This window comes from Lissotriton helveticus, chromosome 5_1, assembly GCF_964261635.1.
Source record: "Lissotriton helveticus chromosome 5_1, aLisHel1.1, whole genome shotgun sequence".
Lineage (NCBI taxonomy): Eukaryota > Metazoa > Chordata > Amphibia > Caudata > Salamandridae > Lissotriton > Lissotriton helveticus.
In genome coordinates, this window is record NC_136065.1 from 83,917,390 (window position 1) to 83,933,541 (window position 16,152).

Sequence of the window (16,152 nt, forward strand, 5' to 3'; positions counted from 1 at the left end):
TTAGATATTAAAAAGCTTTCTACAAGCCGTCCTTAGAGTCAGAGTCCAGGAGGAGGGTAGAGGGGTTGATAGTTCCTTCAAAAATCAGACCACTAATGTGCTTTTCCTAATTTCGGAACTGCAATCTCTTAATACCTTTCCTTCTATCGTCTTCCATCCTTCTCACACTCCTGCCCTCCCCCTTCCCTCAGACACCTCATGAACTGTAGAGATGTCAGAATTTGTGCAGCTGCAGATAAGCCTGATCCATGGAGAGAGTGCAAGGAAGAAAACCCACCGCAGGCAGAGACACTCGATTCATGGAGCAAGTGCAAGGATGAGAACCCACTGCAGGCTGGGATGCTCGATCCACGGAGCGAGTGCAAAGAAGAGAACCCACTGCAGGCAGAGACACTCGATCCATGGAGCGAGTGCAAGGAAGAGAACCCACTGCAGGCAGGTACGTTCGATTAATGGAGCGAGTGCAAGGAAGAGAACCCACTGCAGGCAGAGTCGCTCGATACATGCAGCAAGGGCAAGGAAGAGAATCCACTGCAGGCAGAGACGCTCGATCCATGGAGCGAGTGCAAGGACGAGAACCTACTGGGGGCAGGAACGCTCAATCCATGGAGTGAGTGCACGGAAGAGAACCCACTGCAGGCAGAGTCGCTCGATCCATGCAGCGAGTGCAAGGGAGAGAACCCACTGCAGGCAGATACAGTCAAACACCCAGAGACAGGCTGAAGTCAAAAGATGATGTAAAAGAAGTGGTGCCATGAAGTTTTAGCCCTTAGGGATGGAAGACAAGATTTGGGGAGTGCGGACTGCCCCTGTCCTGCCAGCACAATGGATGTGTTTGCCCGTTCCAAATCATAACTAATGTATGTGCATTCCGTTACAAAATGGAGAATTACCAGATAAATCAATGTTTCTGAAGGTAATTCAGCGATTTCTGTAGAAGATGAATGAGGAGACTGGTTAGACATCTTGTCCTATTCTAAGATAAGAGGCTGTGAGTTATCAGGTGAGGTATGTCACACTGTGGCTTAGAGCAGGAGCCTGTGTGTTATCAGGCGAGGCACGCCTCGCCCCAGTAGGAATAGGAGGGTTTCAGCAGTGGAGAGAGTGGTGTTTCTCTTGCATCATCAAAAATGACTAGAGTCAGACCTTTTGTGGAGTCGGGTATGTCTCCACTGCTGGTAGGGGGTTGTGCTACTGTACGTGTCACTAGTATACAGGTAGAAGGTTTGGCTCCTGTGATGTGACACCAGTCCTGGTAGTGTTGTGCTCTTGTATTATGTTACTGGTACTGGCAGAGGGTTGCACTTCTTAGCTCTCTCCTTGGAAGAGGGTTGTGTCCTTGTATCACCAGTGTTAATAAGGAATGTGTTCCTGTGTTGTGCAAAACTGTAATGTTATAGCTCCCTGAAGCGCAGAACAGTACCTGTTTGGTGACCTGGAAAGGCGTGCCAAGCGTGCCCTCATAACCGAGATGACACTACTTCTCTTGTCCTTGGTTAGCCACCTAAAGTGGTGGTGGCAGCGTATTAAGTTTATTGGCTCATTAGTTATGACCATACCTCTTTCCTGTGTCGGATGAAAGTACAGTCTACTGTACTGCTTCGGTGTGAGCCCCAGGCCCTTGCACTAACCTTCAGTGTGCATGCCCAGTACATGTACGTACGGTGGATGTGCAGCACATGTGTGGTAATAGGAATCTCCAAGCCCAAATCATGAGGTCGCACACTGTGGCACACACACTGCAGACATAACCGAAACCTCATGTCGCTAAGTACGCATACAAACCCGATCATGATCAGACCTGCGCACAAGATAGATAATCGTCAAAGATGAATGGTAAATTACGGACAGTTGTTTTTGTTAATGTTAACAATGCTCATGGTGATATATTTGCACAATTAATATGATCTTGAGTTCCCGATGGGACATTGACAACAAACCACAATTCTATAGTATGTGTAATGCTGTTATTATATCCTTGTACCCCATCAGTGTTCTATGTATACCTGTATGAAAGATATTATGTACACTCACTATTGTCAAGGATCTATGTACAAACCTCTGAAAAATCAATAAATACAATTAAAAAAATTAAAAAATGTGCACTAGTTATCCTGGGACATTCCAGTCAGCTATGCATATGTCCTGAAGAAGGGAATGTACATGTCCAGAAACGTGTTAAGATTAGAGGGCATTTGATGAACTATTTGTGGGCTAAAACTCATCTACACAATGTTGGAGCTCCCATGCTCGCTTTATCACTTAGATGAACTCTGTTGGATGTTTAGTGGTTTGATGATGTATATACAATACTGTAGAATGATTACATTGCTAAAACCTTGGTTTAGGAAGGGTTTTACACCAGGCTTGCTCAGTCTGATGGATGGATAGGTAACTCCAGATCCATACACACACACACCCACAGAGGTACACACTCATACAGATGCACACATTAATTTGCAGACTCACAGACAAACCTTGTACTAACTCACGGATGGATACGTTCAGTCTATGCATGCACAGACTCAGAGACACACATTCAAACATATATACTCACACACAGATGCATATAAAATCTCATGGATGTATAACTCCAGACTCATGCATACACGTCACAAACTCACAGATGCAAACATGTATTGGTACACTCACAAATGCCACCAGACCCTGTGATATACAAGCCCACAGGCAGGCATTCACTTATGTAGGTACAAACTTACAGCCAATAAATCCAGACTAAAGCATACACAACCCTCAAACACGCATGCATAAAGATAAGGACATGTATTTGTATACTCTGTGGCTCAAAATGTATATATGAATATGGAGACACACACAAGCAGTAATCCATGCCCAAAAAACAGACAGATGTAGGGACGCGCAGACATGCATGTACTCCCAAAGATAACTCCAGGTCCATCCATATATGAACACATACTTAGACGCGTATCCCTAAGCGTGAACATGCACACACACATATATGCACACACACATGCTGGTAGGTACTCCCAGCCAGATATTGCCACACTACTGCACACATACTCTAACACACACCATGCACATGTGTGTATGCACATACTACCTTAAGGTCAGAAGAGTAATCCTTGATTTTATGGTTTTTTAGGACAAGCCCTTGTCCGATTTCAGCCCCAATATCCAGGTGCAATGACTCCGGTCAGTATATTTATCGGGTGAGGAACATAACCCAGTCTGCAGTGTGACTCATCAGCGCCTGTGTCTTGAACTTTAAGAGGCCACACAAAGACATGGGCACAGATATATACAGAGACAAAGAGTCACAGCACTCACTGCAGCCACTCACCCTCATGGTTTTATATTGTTCCCCTTCCTTGAGTTTAGACTCCAGAAAATATCCCTCCTGTTTCTTAAGGACAAGCAGCCACTCTTGAAGTTTCACCTATAGGGATGAGAGTGCAAGAAATAAGTGTAGATCTGTAGAGTGTGGTCTTAATTACAAAAAAAGAGTCACTCCTTTACCTGCCACAAGTGCCCAGACTGTACGTACCGTTGGCCGCAATGTCTGCCCCCAAGCCGGAAGCTCCGCCCCCGGGCCGGAATTTCCGGCCTGAGTGCGGCCGTAAAGTTAGTAGTTTTAAATCTATTCTGTGAATACCGAAAGTAGTAAGTTCATTCTGTGAATCCCGAAAGTAGTAAGTGCATTCTGTGAATACCAAATAGTAGTAAGTTTAGGATTTAGTCTTAAGTTCATTCTGTGAATCGGGCCCTTTATGCTTAAAGCATGGAAACATTTAGACTTGACACTAAAGAAGAAAGGTTGTCCTAGAGACATTATCAAACATTCCAAAACAACACAGAACCAAGTGAAAATATCTAAGCAAACACGTTTTCTAAGTGCAATAACTGTGAATGGAGCCCTGACACAGCCACACTCCAAGTAGTCGACAACAGCCTCCTCCTCATCGACAAGAACGGACCCTGACCTCCTGGTCCTGGACCTCTCTGCAGCCTTCGACACAGGCGACCAGCTGGCCCTGATCAACGCACAAAAAAACATGATGGGATTCTAAGAAACTGTCTTGAAATGGATCACATCCTACCTCACAAACTGGCACCAGTTCATGCAAATAGGTTTCACAAGATCACAGAAATGCCCTGTCTCCAGCAGAGTACCTCAGGGCTCCTTCCTTTCTCTCTTCATCTTTAACCTCTCCATGGGATCTCTCGGATCCATCCTTACAGACAGCAGCATCAAGATCCATCAATATGCAGATGATGCCCAACTCTACCTTAAATCTCCTCACCCAATGACATCCTCACATCTGCCCTGATCTCATCCAGTCTTGGATGTGAACTAATGTATTAAAGTTAAACCCCACGAAGACTGAACTCTTCCTTTATGCCACCAACTCAGAACAGCCACAGATTTAAGCCTGGGTCTCTAACGTAAACCCATCGGTCTTTACCCCCCCCCCCCCCGACACAGACCTCTCTTCAAGCAACACACTGAAAGAAAGACAAAGAATGCCAAGAAAGCTTGATTCCAATGTCCTCTCTTGAAGAGGTTGTTTCTCCTGGAAGATGACCTTAGAACAAACGTACAAGGCTTCTCCCATGGGGGTGGGGACAAGGCCCTGGTCAAAGGTCTCCCCAACACCACCCTGCACTCCTGAACGGCAGCAATCATGAAGCGGGACCAGGTAGTTGATCCAGCAAGCAGGTAAAGTGCAGGGTGCAGAATATATTGATTTTCAAAAGATTTAAGGAGATCACACAATTAAAAGGAGCTTAAAAGCGTTCCCACGGGCTGCCCAGAAAAGTCCACTCTGTATTGGTATCAAAAAGGCTAAAACAAGCGGCGCAGGGCTTACTTCCCGCGTCCGGTGGACTGCCTGTGAGGAGGGTGGGGGTCAGATGGGGGGTGGGGGGGGCTTGTCCTGAGCCCAGTTCAGTGCTCAGCACCGTGAGGTGAGGAGGTCGAAGACTCTGAGCTCCCCCAGACCAGGAGCCGGTGATCGCATCCCGGCCCGACGGTCATTCATCCTGTGCGGGGTCCCCGAAGCAGCGAGCTTCAAGCAGCTGAAGCTACAGGAGATCTTCACCCTGTGCCCAATGACGATGGAAGTCTAGCGCCAGGACCTGCACTTCACTTTGTGTCTGTTGAACCCTGCACCGCTGGGGAGTCATCTGAACCACTGCCCTGGTGAGCCTGTGCGCGTCACAATGGATTGCTGTAGCTCTTCTGCTGTGTATATATCTATGTGAGCCGGTGCGCTACACCCTGCATTGTCGCGTTAAGTCTTCTGACACCGACAACTCAGTTCAGTTCAGTAATCTTTATTCGATGAATAAAAAAACATAATAAAAACACATATCTACAATTAAAACCAAATTAAATACAATCTCTGAACTCCATGTAAAAAAAGTCAGTACAGATAAAAGGTAGAAACAGGCTTATATTTAACATTGATTAGCTCAACCCTCTAGTGTTTCTCAGCCTAACTGATACCTTAATGAAATTCATTATACAAAATAAGGTGTATGCGTCATTAGCTCTTTGTAAAAACAGTAGGGCTTCTTTGGCATGACGAAACTTCGCCTGTTTTAAAATATCTGCCAAGAATTTCCGTCAGCGGGGCCTATAATAAGAACATAAAAGTACAAAATGAAGAGTGTCCTGCGGAGACCTATTGTCGCAGCCACCCTTCTGCTCAATGGTTACAGTAAAACCTGGTGGATCAGCCAGTATATTAGGTAATAAATTGAGCCTAAAACGAACCATTAAAAAACGATCCTGGGCGTTATGCATCAGATACAAATAGGGTTCCATGCCCACACTATTCTTAATGAGACAGTGGGATCTGACTGTGCGTTTCGAGGCTTCCACTTGTGCCCTACGTGTATCAAACTGATCAAGTAGCAATTTTTTAATCTTCAATTTTTCCAGGTTCGATACTGCTCTAGGGTTATTGAAAAGATCCAGCTCATCTACATCTTCTAGAGTATCCTTAACATATTTAAGCCACGGGATCTGCTGGCTCCTATCCATGTTCAGACAGTCTCTCATAATTAGTCTGTTCAGGTCAGCTTCTGGGTTTCCTCAGATTCTTAGCCATGCCATAATTGGCCTGATCCTCCATAAATGGTCTGCCTAATTCTCTGTGCGCTATTATTGCCGGGGAACTTGCTGGGATTTTTAAAACCCTTCTTAAATACTTATCTTCCTCCAGTTGCAACTGCTTGATGTCCGCAAAACCCCACACTTCTGCACCATACGTGGCTTTGGTACTGCTTATGGCTCCATATAGGTTCATAAGTTGTTCTGGAGAGCAAAGGCGAAGCCTACGGGCAAAATTTGTTATGGCACCATTGGCAGATATTAGACCGCTCGTCTACTAGAGGTTTAAATTTGAGTGCCCCGTCATAAAGCAGGCCAAGATAAGAGAAAGACTGCACCTTCTCTAGGGTGTGGGACCCTATCTTATATACAAATTTCTTGCAGGGATTCATGCCTGCCAGCATCACGAATGACTTACTCAGATTCACTGATAAATCTAAGGTGTCCATGAAGTTGGTGAATCCGTCAATCAGACACTGCAGACCCCTCTGGGTGCGGGCAAGCAGGACCGCGTCATCTGCGTACAAAAGCACCGGTATATGGCGCGAGCCTACTTGCGGGCAGTCTGTGTTTAGGGCAATTAGGGACCTCTCTAAATTGTTAATGTAGAGCGAGAAAAGGAAAGGGGCAAGAATGCACCCTTGTCCCACTCCACTGGTGCACCGGAAAGGTTCAGTATTCCCCCCATCCATATTATAGCGCACTTTTGCAGTAGTGTCCCGATGTAACTCCCTAAGAATACTGATCAAACCTGGGTCAATGCCCATCTCACTCATCATGGCCCACAACTTGCTCCTGTTCACATGGTCAAATGCCGCCGCTAAATCCATAAACCCTATATACATGGCTTCATTGCTGGCTTTGGTGTATTTGGCCACCAGCATGTACAGATTTGAATATTGGTCGCTGGTGGACCTTCCTGCTCTAAAGCCATACCGGGTATCTACGATAATGCTATTTTTTTCAGTCCAGTCAATTAACCGTTCAAGGATGACCCGACCCAGGATTTTGGCAGAGACATCGATCAGTGAGATGGGTCTGTAACATTGAGGGTTGTCCCTATTACCCTTCTTGAAGATAGGGACAATTATTGCGGTGGACCAAGAGCGAGGTAGTTCAGACTTGACTGCCGCATTTTAAACCCTTGTTAGAATGGGGGCCTATAAGTCAACATTGCTTAGGTATAGGTCGGGTGGTGTACCATCAGGGCCTGGGGCTTTATTACGGGACAGGCCCTGGATCCCCCATGTAATTTCTTCTAGAAAGAATTCAACGTCCGTACTCCGCATTCCCCCCCCCCCCCCCATCTCCTGCCAGCTCATGATTATAAAGGCCCTCAAAATGAGACACCCACTGTTCGGGTAGGATATGTGTCCCTATGTCTGGGGCGGTACTGTCCTGGAAGCATGGCCTATTGATTATTCTCCAGAATGCTGTCTGGTCTCTTTTTTCTCCAGCCTCCCTTAGATCGGCCCACGCTTCAGCTTGAAGAGAAGACTTCCTCTGTTTTAGGGCATTTTTGTATATCTGTCTACAGTGAATTATCCTTAGTCTATCCCTTGGCTTGGTTTTCAAGCTGGATTTTAGGTCTCTCAGTGCATGTGAGCATTTGTTATCAAACCATCTTGGTTGGGAGATATTTCCCCCAGGGCCCTTTGCCTTTAATAGGTTTAAGACCAGGCTAGTGACTGACCGAAATGCCCCTACCAAGGGGCTGCCCACTATCTCTAGATCTAGGCACTGCCCTATCAAATTTTCCCCTTTATCCAATAATGATTTATAAAAAACTTTGCTATCGATTTTAGCCCACCTCAGTCGTCTACCCTGGTCCGTAGCTCTCAGTTCGATATCCGGGTCTACCTCTATCTATAAGTACAACAACCAAGGGATTATGGTCACTGATTATGCTCCAATCTATCCTAACCGAGCTAATACAGTTTCTGAAAAGTCTGGAAACCACAATATAATCTATATAGGAGAAGCAATCTCTACCTTTAAAGGTAGGGGTCAAAGATCCATCTTCCTCCAAGCTGACCATGTCGATCGTGTGTTCCAGCGCGTGAGATTTTAGAAGCTTACTAAGGGCTGTTCCCTCTACAGTATGTTCGAAGTGTGAGCCCTTCTTGATTGTACAAGTTGACCAATCACCAGTCAATGGGAACAAGTTTGGGCATAAATGGCAATTTAAATCACCCATCACCAAAACAGAAGGTTCTACAACCCCTTTCTTGCAAGCTAGCTCCTGAGTGAGTCTGTGGTCTAATTCCTGAATCGGGGAATTATTTCCTATTGCAAGCCCCGTGTTATAAATGTTGAATAAAATCAACCTCCAGCCGCCCCCAGTAAATCCAGCCCCTTGAAGGGTAAGTGAGGACCAGAGGGGCAGTGTCCAAACTCCTTCTAGGTTTAGGTCAACATATAGCGCTAACCCTCCAAGTGCCCTTCCTGATCTAGCTTTTTGAGCAGGCACAAAAAAACATTTGTAGCCTGCTATATGATAGAGGGTGCTATCCACCGCCCATGTCTCCTGCAGAGCTAGAACCTGGAACCCACTGATATATTGTCGCCATTCTTTGTTGTCAAACTTCCCCGCCAAACCCGCTACATTCCATGACAGTATTTTCAGTCGCCCCTCTAGTGAATATTCATTTATCCTATCTGTTGGTCCCGAGGGTGCTTTTGTCAACCCTTCCTCCCACCTTGCCATCACAGACTGTTCCCCCTGGGCTAACGTGGGTTGTTGTGCTGAAACCACCCTTTGCCCCTTTACACTAATGGGGCCTTCCTGAATGATATGTTGGTTCTCGTACTCTTGAATATTACCCCTTTTATGCTGTACATGCAAATTAGTCAGATTCATATCAGGGGATTGTAGTGGGACAATAACATCAATCAACCCTGTCGTGGATTCTGTCATTTCCTGTATCCTAATGGTTTCTAACTCCGCCCCAATTAAATCAGTGGTATAGTGAGCTGATCTAGACAGTCAATCGTTCGCGTCCAGGGACATAAGGGGGCTAAATCTATTTGTCCATTCTGCTGCACCCTGTTCATTCCACATACGGCCCTCCCAGGTGTAATTGGTAGCATTGTGTGCTCTTGAAACCAGCCCTGGTCTACCCAACAAGTGCCTTGCATTAAGCATAGCACCATGCACAGGATAAAAGTAACCCAATGGTAGCGGTATTATGGAACTTATCGGGCTTATGTAGCCGCTGTACAGTATATGTTCCACTAGACTTGTGTCCCCGAAGTACACGATTATGCAATTACCTGTTGTGTCTTTAATTCTTGTGCCTAGCCAGTTCCCTCTTCTCACATGGAGGATCTCCCCACTTTTATTCTCTGGCAAGAGCCTGTTCAGATTTAACCAGTTTGTTATTTTACTTTTTAATTCATTGTGTGTTTCTTTCTGTTCTGGCCTGAGTTCCAGGACCCCCACCAGTACAACCACGTAGGGGCAGGCTTCAGGTGGTAAGTTAATGGTAGGCACGGAGGTCAGACTTCTTCCGGTTCTCTCCTGCCTTATATGAGGTGCCTCTACTGGTTTAGGGGTAGGGAGCTTGTTATTACATGACTGCAATGGCACTTGACCTGTTCCCCTGTCTGCACCCTTTGGCTCTTTCCCCATGGTGTTACCCACACCCAATTGTATGGTAGTGTTAGAGGAACTTTGTACCTGGCTGACAGGCTGATTCTTGTTACTTTGGTTAGTGATTTCTGTCAATAATTGAGGCTCCGTACTATGGACCCTAGTAACCGTATTGGTTGATGTTTTAGTGATCATAGCGGTATCCTGTGTCCTGCCCCGTTTATTTAGTTCGTTTAAGATTCTATCTAGCCTGCTAGCTAGTGGTTTAATCTGGCTTGCAATAAACATTTCTTTTTTTGTTTTTTTTTGTTTGAAAAGGCTTTATTGATATAATAAAGATGAGCAAATGGCATAAGGAAGTAGGATACAAATATGTGTTTGCTTGAGAAGCAAACATATGAACTCCTAATGTCAAAAAATTAAAGCGATCGAAAGCCAGTTTATGAATTTTAGAGGGAAGAAAGGGGGGAGGAAAGAAGGAAAGAGGGGAGAAAGTGAATGGGGAAAGAAGGAGAAATAACACACCTAGGCAATAAGGGAGGTAAAAGCAGTAAAGGCAATCAGGAAGAAAAACAAAAAAGATTGAATACACAGCTCGATAAACATCTCAATAAAACAGAGGAGGAAACCTAAAACTGATAAACATCATCTGAAGATACACATAATAAAATATGAATACAATAGAGAGCAAATCCATTTAAGGGGGCATAAAATTCTCAGAAGTGATAGGGAGCGGTTTCTTTGGTTTTGCTGAAATATCTAGATAAACAGTAAGGGGAAGCCAGTAACGGTCAACATCACGAGACGGTTTGCAAGAGGAGGCGAAGGACACATCAAGTCTGTGAAAGTGACAAATGGAATTCCACCAATGCTGCTTGGAGACTTTTGCAAGGGTTTTCCAATTGGAGGAAATGTGCTGAAAAACGAGTGCAAGCATGAGATCAAAGAGACCAGAAGAATGCGATGGTAGAGTGAATGCATCAGACAGACTACCTAGGAAAAGAATAGAAGGTGAGAAAGGAACAGAAAGTGAGAAAATCTGAGAAATGCACTGCCAAACCTGTTTCCAAAGAATAGAGACTGTGGGACAATGGAATAACAAGTGTAGAAGATCAGCATCTGGTGAATTGCAAGTCCAACAGGCAGAGTTAGAAGAAGAGGAGAAGAGAGAGAGGGAGATAGGAGAAAGATAGAGTCTGATATAGAAAGAAGAGAGATTGCGTAAGAGGCAGAGCGAGAAACTTTCAAGGATTTGAGCCAGAGTTTATCCCAGAGGTAAGTGGGCCAGACACAGCCCAGATCCGCCTCCCAAGAGAGTTCAACTTTGGATTTAGGACGGTCTGGGTTAGGGGAGGCAAGGGACGCTTTAGGAAGAGTAGAAAGCAAAACCGAGAGAGGGGAAGGAGGATCAAGCGGTAACATAGAAGGCAAAGAATAGTAGCGCTCGAGAATCACCCCCATGAGAATAGTATATTTATGCAAAAAAGAAGGCGGGCAAGAAAATTGAAGTCGGAAAAGTGGAAACAAACAGGGAGCAGTACCGTCAAAGATTTGATGAGTCCATATAATGCCTTTACGTCTCCAAGAAGACCAGCAAATAGGCCTGTTATTAACAAGAATAAGCGAATTATACCAAATGGGTTGACGTAAAAAGGAATCACGGGAAACAGATGAAGGGGAGAAGTTGTCAATGGTCAACTTTCTGCCTCCTTCAATCTTCGTAGAGGCGTTCGTCAGGGTTGCTCTCTATCCCCACTCCTTTTTGTGTTGGCCCTTGAACCTTCTTTGTCCTCTATTAGTCAGAACTCTTCTATCTCTGGTTTCCCATTTGGCGACCAACAGTTAAAACTCTCCACCTACGCTGACGATATCCTCTTGTTCATTTCGGACCCGGAGTCCTCCGTTCCTCCTTTACTGGCTGAATTCCATGAGTTCTCCCTTGTATCTGGTTATAAAATTAATTCGGATAAGACAGAAATTCTCCCTTTGACGAAGTTCTGTCTTCCTCACCTTTTCTCCTCTACAGGCTTCGCCTGGAATACTGCCAAGATTAAATACCTTGGGATTTGGTTCTCTAACTCTATTGCTTCTTCGGTCAAATTAAATATGTCCTCTGTCCTTTCGCGTATTGACCAATTGTTCTCCTCATGGAATCCACTCTTCCTTTCATGGTGGGGTAGGCTAGATTCTGTTAAAATGATGGTTGCTCCGATTCTTATTTATACACTCTCTATGCTTCCTGTTCATATCCCTGCTGTTTATTTCAAACGTCTTGATTCTTCCATCTCCAAATTTCTTTGGAAGGGCAAAAAGTCCAGAATCTCTCTCTCCTCGTCGTTCTAAGTCTAATGGTGGCATTAATTTCCCTGATTTTCATCTATACCACAAATCCTTCTCCTTTCGCCAGGCTTCAAGGTGGCTTTCGAGTGAGGATTCTCCTTTTTCACCTCTCTGCCTCTCGATTGAACGCGTCTTTTTGTCCCCTTTCTCTTTTGATGAGCTTATTCGTTTCTCCTCAAAATCCCCTTTTGACTCTCTCCCGTTATTCAAGCATACTTCTTCCCTTCTGCAATAAACATTTCTATATGGTTTTGTATGCCCGTAATTATTTGGGCCATCCACCTCGGCGGGACAGGGTCCTCTGTTACTTGGGTTTCCCTATCCTCTAAATCTATGTACTCTGATGGCAATGTGACAGCCTTCCTTTTTATTTTTTTGGCACCTGACTTCTTTGGGTATACTCTTCTTTTTTTGCAGCTAGATTCTTCCTTATCGGGTACATTTGTCAGCATTTCTGCCACAACGGGCATCTGGGCACAAGGGATATCATATGCGGATGACGCCAAAGTAGCCTGGGGGTAAACCACCACTATCTCGCTGTCAGTAATATTCTGAGGAGGAAGTGGGTCAGTCGTTGGGGTTAAGGAGAGGCGTCTCTCTGTGAGCACGATCTCGCTAGAAACTGCCCCAATAACTTTCCGCAACATGATGTCAATTGCGGTGGGCTGTGCGTTTCGTGGGAGCGATAAGTTAGGCTCCGGATGTGTGGCTTCAGTAGTGGGGGTATTGTGCGATTTAACTTTTGATGAGTGGGTTTTCACACAGCTAGCCATGCTATAAATAGGGTGGGTGATGTTAATACTGATGTAAGAGGACTACCCCGTTTTTCCTCGATACACACTACCCTAGCAAATCCAAACACCCAAGCAATAACCTTAGACAATACCACATAAGATGTTATTAATTACCCGGGCTCAGTCCAAGATGACTAATAGACTTAATGTCTTACTTTGTATAATGTTTCTCAGTCCAACAGGCAACAAGGGTCTTGCACTCTTCTACATCCAAGGGGGGGGTGGCCCTGCCCGGCCTCTTCCGTCCTTAGACGACCCGCCCTTTGCCCGGGCTTAGCCCGGCTTGGCCCGCGCGCGGTCCCGGGACACGGGGGTGTCCATGATTTTATGCGCCTCCTGGCGCGGATGTTGGCGGCTTCCGGCCGCAAAGGCACCTGGGCGTTGTAGTCCCCCTCGGTCCCCTCCCCGGCCCCCCCTGAGTCCTTTGAGTCTAGTGTAAGGTCCTAAAACACCCACACACATCCCTTCTGATCCTCTGCGGCCGCCTCTCTGGCTCACAGTATACGGCCCATGATCACAGCGCTCGGACAGACACACTGTGTGCTCTTTTGCAGGTTCTTATAAAGCCCTCATGGAGTGGATTCACTTACAATCCCTAAACACCAACAAACACACCTTGTAATTTTCAGCAGCCTTCTCTAGGGACAGACAACACCCCTAAATATACATTGTACACTCTTAAAGACTTAACAAATGTATTCAACTGTGAATCGTGATCGTCCAAAGACGCGCGTTGTGCTCATCTGCAACTCCTTCCTAGGACGTACAGAACGTCTTATCTTGTGAATCTTGAATAATCACATACACTCCTTGCACAGACCTCTCTTTGGGCCCCACGGGTGCGTTATGATGATCCAAAAACATCCACAGACACACCCTGTTCTCCTCTGCAGCCTCCTCAATGGCATACACAGGTAGGGGGAGAAGATGCCCCAGGCCACCGGGACAAACATTCCAATTTCTGTACTTTTGATTTAACATATCAGTGCATTCTGGGAGTTGTAGTCTTGGTTCATTTTACTTGACCCTATTGCTCCAACACACCAGATGAAAATGATATATAAAAAGCAAAATCCAGGAGTGGAGATGTGTTGTCACAGTGACATGGCGCCTTTTGGCACCTTATAGAAATGGTGACTTGTGATCTCTGAACACTCTCACTCACACACAGTTTATAATCTTCGACTGCCCCTTGGCGTGGCTCAACAAGTGACTTGTGATCCCTGAACACCAGGCGCGCAACACCCATTGGACTCAAAGGGCTTCAGCCCCCCCCCCCCCCCCGTCGTGTGTGGCACACACAGCCGCACCGAGCATTTCACACGTCTTTTAAAGACCATTTGCATGTTAATGACGCCCTGCTGTTGTTTCACCCTTTTAAGAGCCCCTGCAGCTGCATTCTGCATGTTGCTCAAAGATTCAGCACCCCCCCACCCCCGAAATCTGGTTCTAGTTGCGCCTCTGCTGATCATCCACAGACGTACCTTGTGCTCCTCTGCAGCCTCCTCTATAGGACTTGCTGAGTGAGTTTTATGCTCCTTGGACTCCCGGCAGACCCAGCATATCATCCTCTGATCCTCTGCACAGAACAGCAGCTGTGCCTGGTTATGTTTCTCACACAGAGTCTCCTCCGGGGGCTTCACGGGGGGCAGATGAAGCTGTTTTAACATTTCCACCATGTTCCCCAGTTGTCTGTTGGGTCGGAGGCTTTTCCCTGAAGATATTTCCCTGCACTCTGGACAGGGGAAGTTTCCATCTCTTCCCTCCCAGCTCTGGGTGATGCAGGAGCGGCAGAAGTTGTGTCCACACTCAATAATCATCACCGGATCCTTAAAATATTCCAGACAGATGGAACAAGTGGCCTCTTCCTTGAGGTTCCCGAGCTGAGCTGCCGCCGCCATGATGGAGAAAGGCAGGAAGTGAAGGTAAGTTTCAGTTTCTCTCTCTTTATGAAGTGGGTGTGTCTGTCCCTCTCTGTGTGCAGTGGGTGTGTCTGTACGTCTGCCCCCCTCTGTGTGCAGTGGGTGTGTCTGTCCCTCTCTGTGTGCAGTGGGTGTGTCTGTGCGTCTGTGTGCAGTGGGTGTGTCTGTGCGTCTGTGCGTCTGCCCCTCCCTGTGTGCAGTGGGTGTGTCTGTGCGTCTGTCCCTCCCTGTGTGCAGTGGGTGTGTCTGTGCGTCTGTGTGCAGTGGGTGTGTCTGTGCGTCTGTCCGTCTGCTCCTCTCTGTGTGCAGTGGGTGTGTCTGTGCGTCTGCCCCTCCCTGTGTGCAGTGGGTGTGTCTGTGCGTCTGTCCCTCTCCGTGTGCAGTGGGTGTGTCTGTGCGTCTGCCCCTCCCTGTGTGCAGTGGGTGTGTCTGTGCGTCTGTCCCTCCCTGTGTGCAGTGGGTGTGTCTGTGCGTCTGTGTGCAGTGGGTGTGTCTGTGCGTCTGTCCGTCTGCTCCTCTCTGTGTGCAGTGGGTGTGTCTGTGCGTCTGCCCCTCCCTGTGTGCAGTGGGTGTGTCTGTGCGTCTGTCCCTCTCCGTGTGCAGTGGGTGTGTCTGTGCCTCTGCCCCTCTCTGGCTGCCCCGGGACTTCCGGGTTCATGTTACAATCTCAGAGCAGTGAACTGACTCCTCTGCTGCCTGGGCTCTGACTCGAGGTTTCCCTTCTTTCTCAGCTAAAATCCCAGCATTTTTGTTTTGTTCTCAGATTCTGTTAGTGCCAGGAGCGGTCTCTCCTAAATATGGATTTCTATAAAATCCTCTGTGTGGTTTTGAACGTGGCAATAATTTCTGTGTCTGTTTATAATATTTGTTTTAGAACTGTACTGACATCTGGAAAATAATTATGAAACAATTTCTTCCTGCACTTGCTGTTTTACTTAATATTCCAAAGGCTGAAATATAACTGCTTTCTCAATCCTTCCCCTGAAATAATTCATAATCAGGGCACTGGCATTACAACAGGTTTGCTCCCAGTCTCCCATATCGGTTTTTAACTCTCTTAACCAATTCTGTCCTTCCGCTTTTCGCACTCCATAACGCAAGGCTGCAACCATTGTCTGCAAGGCTGCGACCATGGTCTGCAAGGCTGCGACCATGGTCTGCAAGGCAGCGACCATGGTCTGCAAGGCTGCGACCATGGTCTGCAACCATGGTCTGCAAGGCAGCGACCATGGTCTGCAAGGCTGCGACCATGGTCTACAAGGCTGCGACCATGGTCTGCAAGGCTGCGACCATGGTCTGCAAGGCTGCGACCATGGTCTGCAAGGCTGCGACCATGGTCTGCAAGGCAGCCACCATGGTCTGCAAGGCTGCGACCATGGTCTGCAAGGCTGCGACCATGGTCTGCAA

At 46.6% G+C, this 16,152-nt stretch overlaps 1 protein-coding gene across 1 annotated transcript in view; it reads right to left on the bottom strand.

Moving 5' to 3' along the window:
* LOC144754167 (E3 ubiquitin-protein ligase TRIM39-like) overlaps window positions 1-15,025 on the bottom strand; it is an 89,656-nt gene extending 74,631 nt beyond the window's left edge. Inside the window, exons 1-2 of the mRNA XM_078641749.1 lie at window positions 14,308-15,025; window positions 3,323-3,418 (exon numbers count right to left, since the gene is read on the bottom strand). Of these exons, the coding sequence (XP_078497875.1) occupies window positions 3,323-3,418; window positions 14,308-14,724 (513 nt within the window). The 5' untranslated portion in view covers window positions 14,725-15,025. The remainder of the gene's footprint in view (window positions 1-3,322; window positions 3,419-14,307) is intronic.
* Between the last annotated feature and the right edge of the window lie 1,127 nt (window positions 15,026-16,152).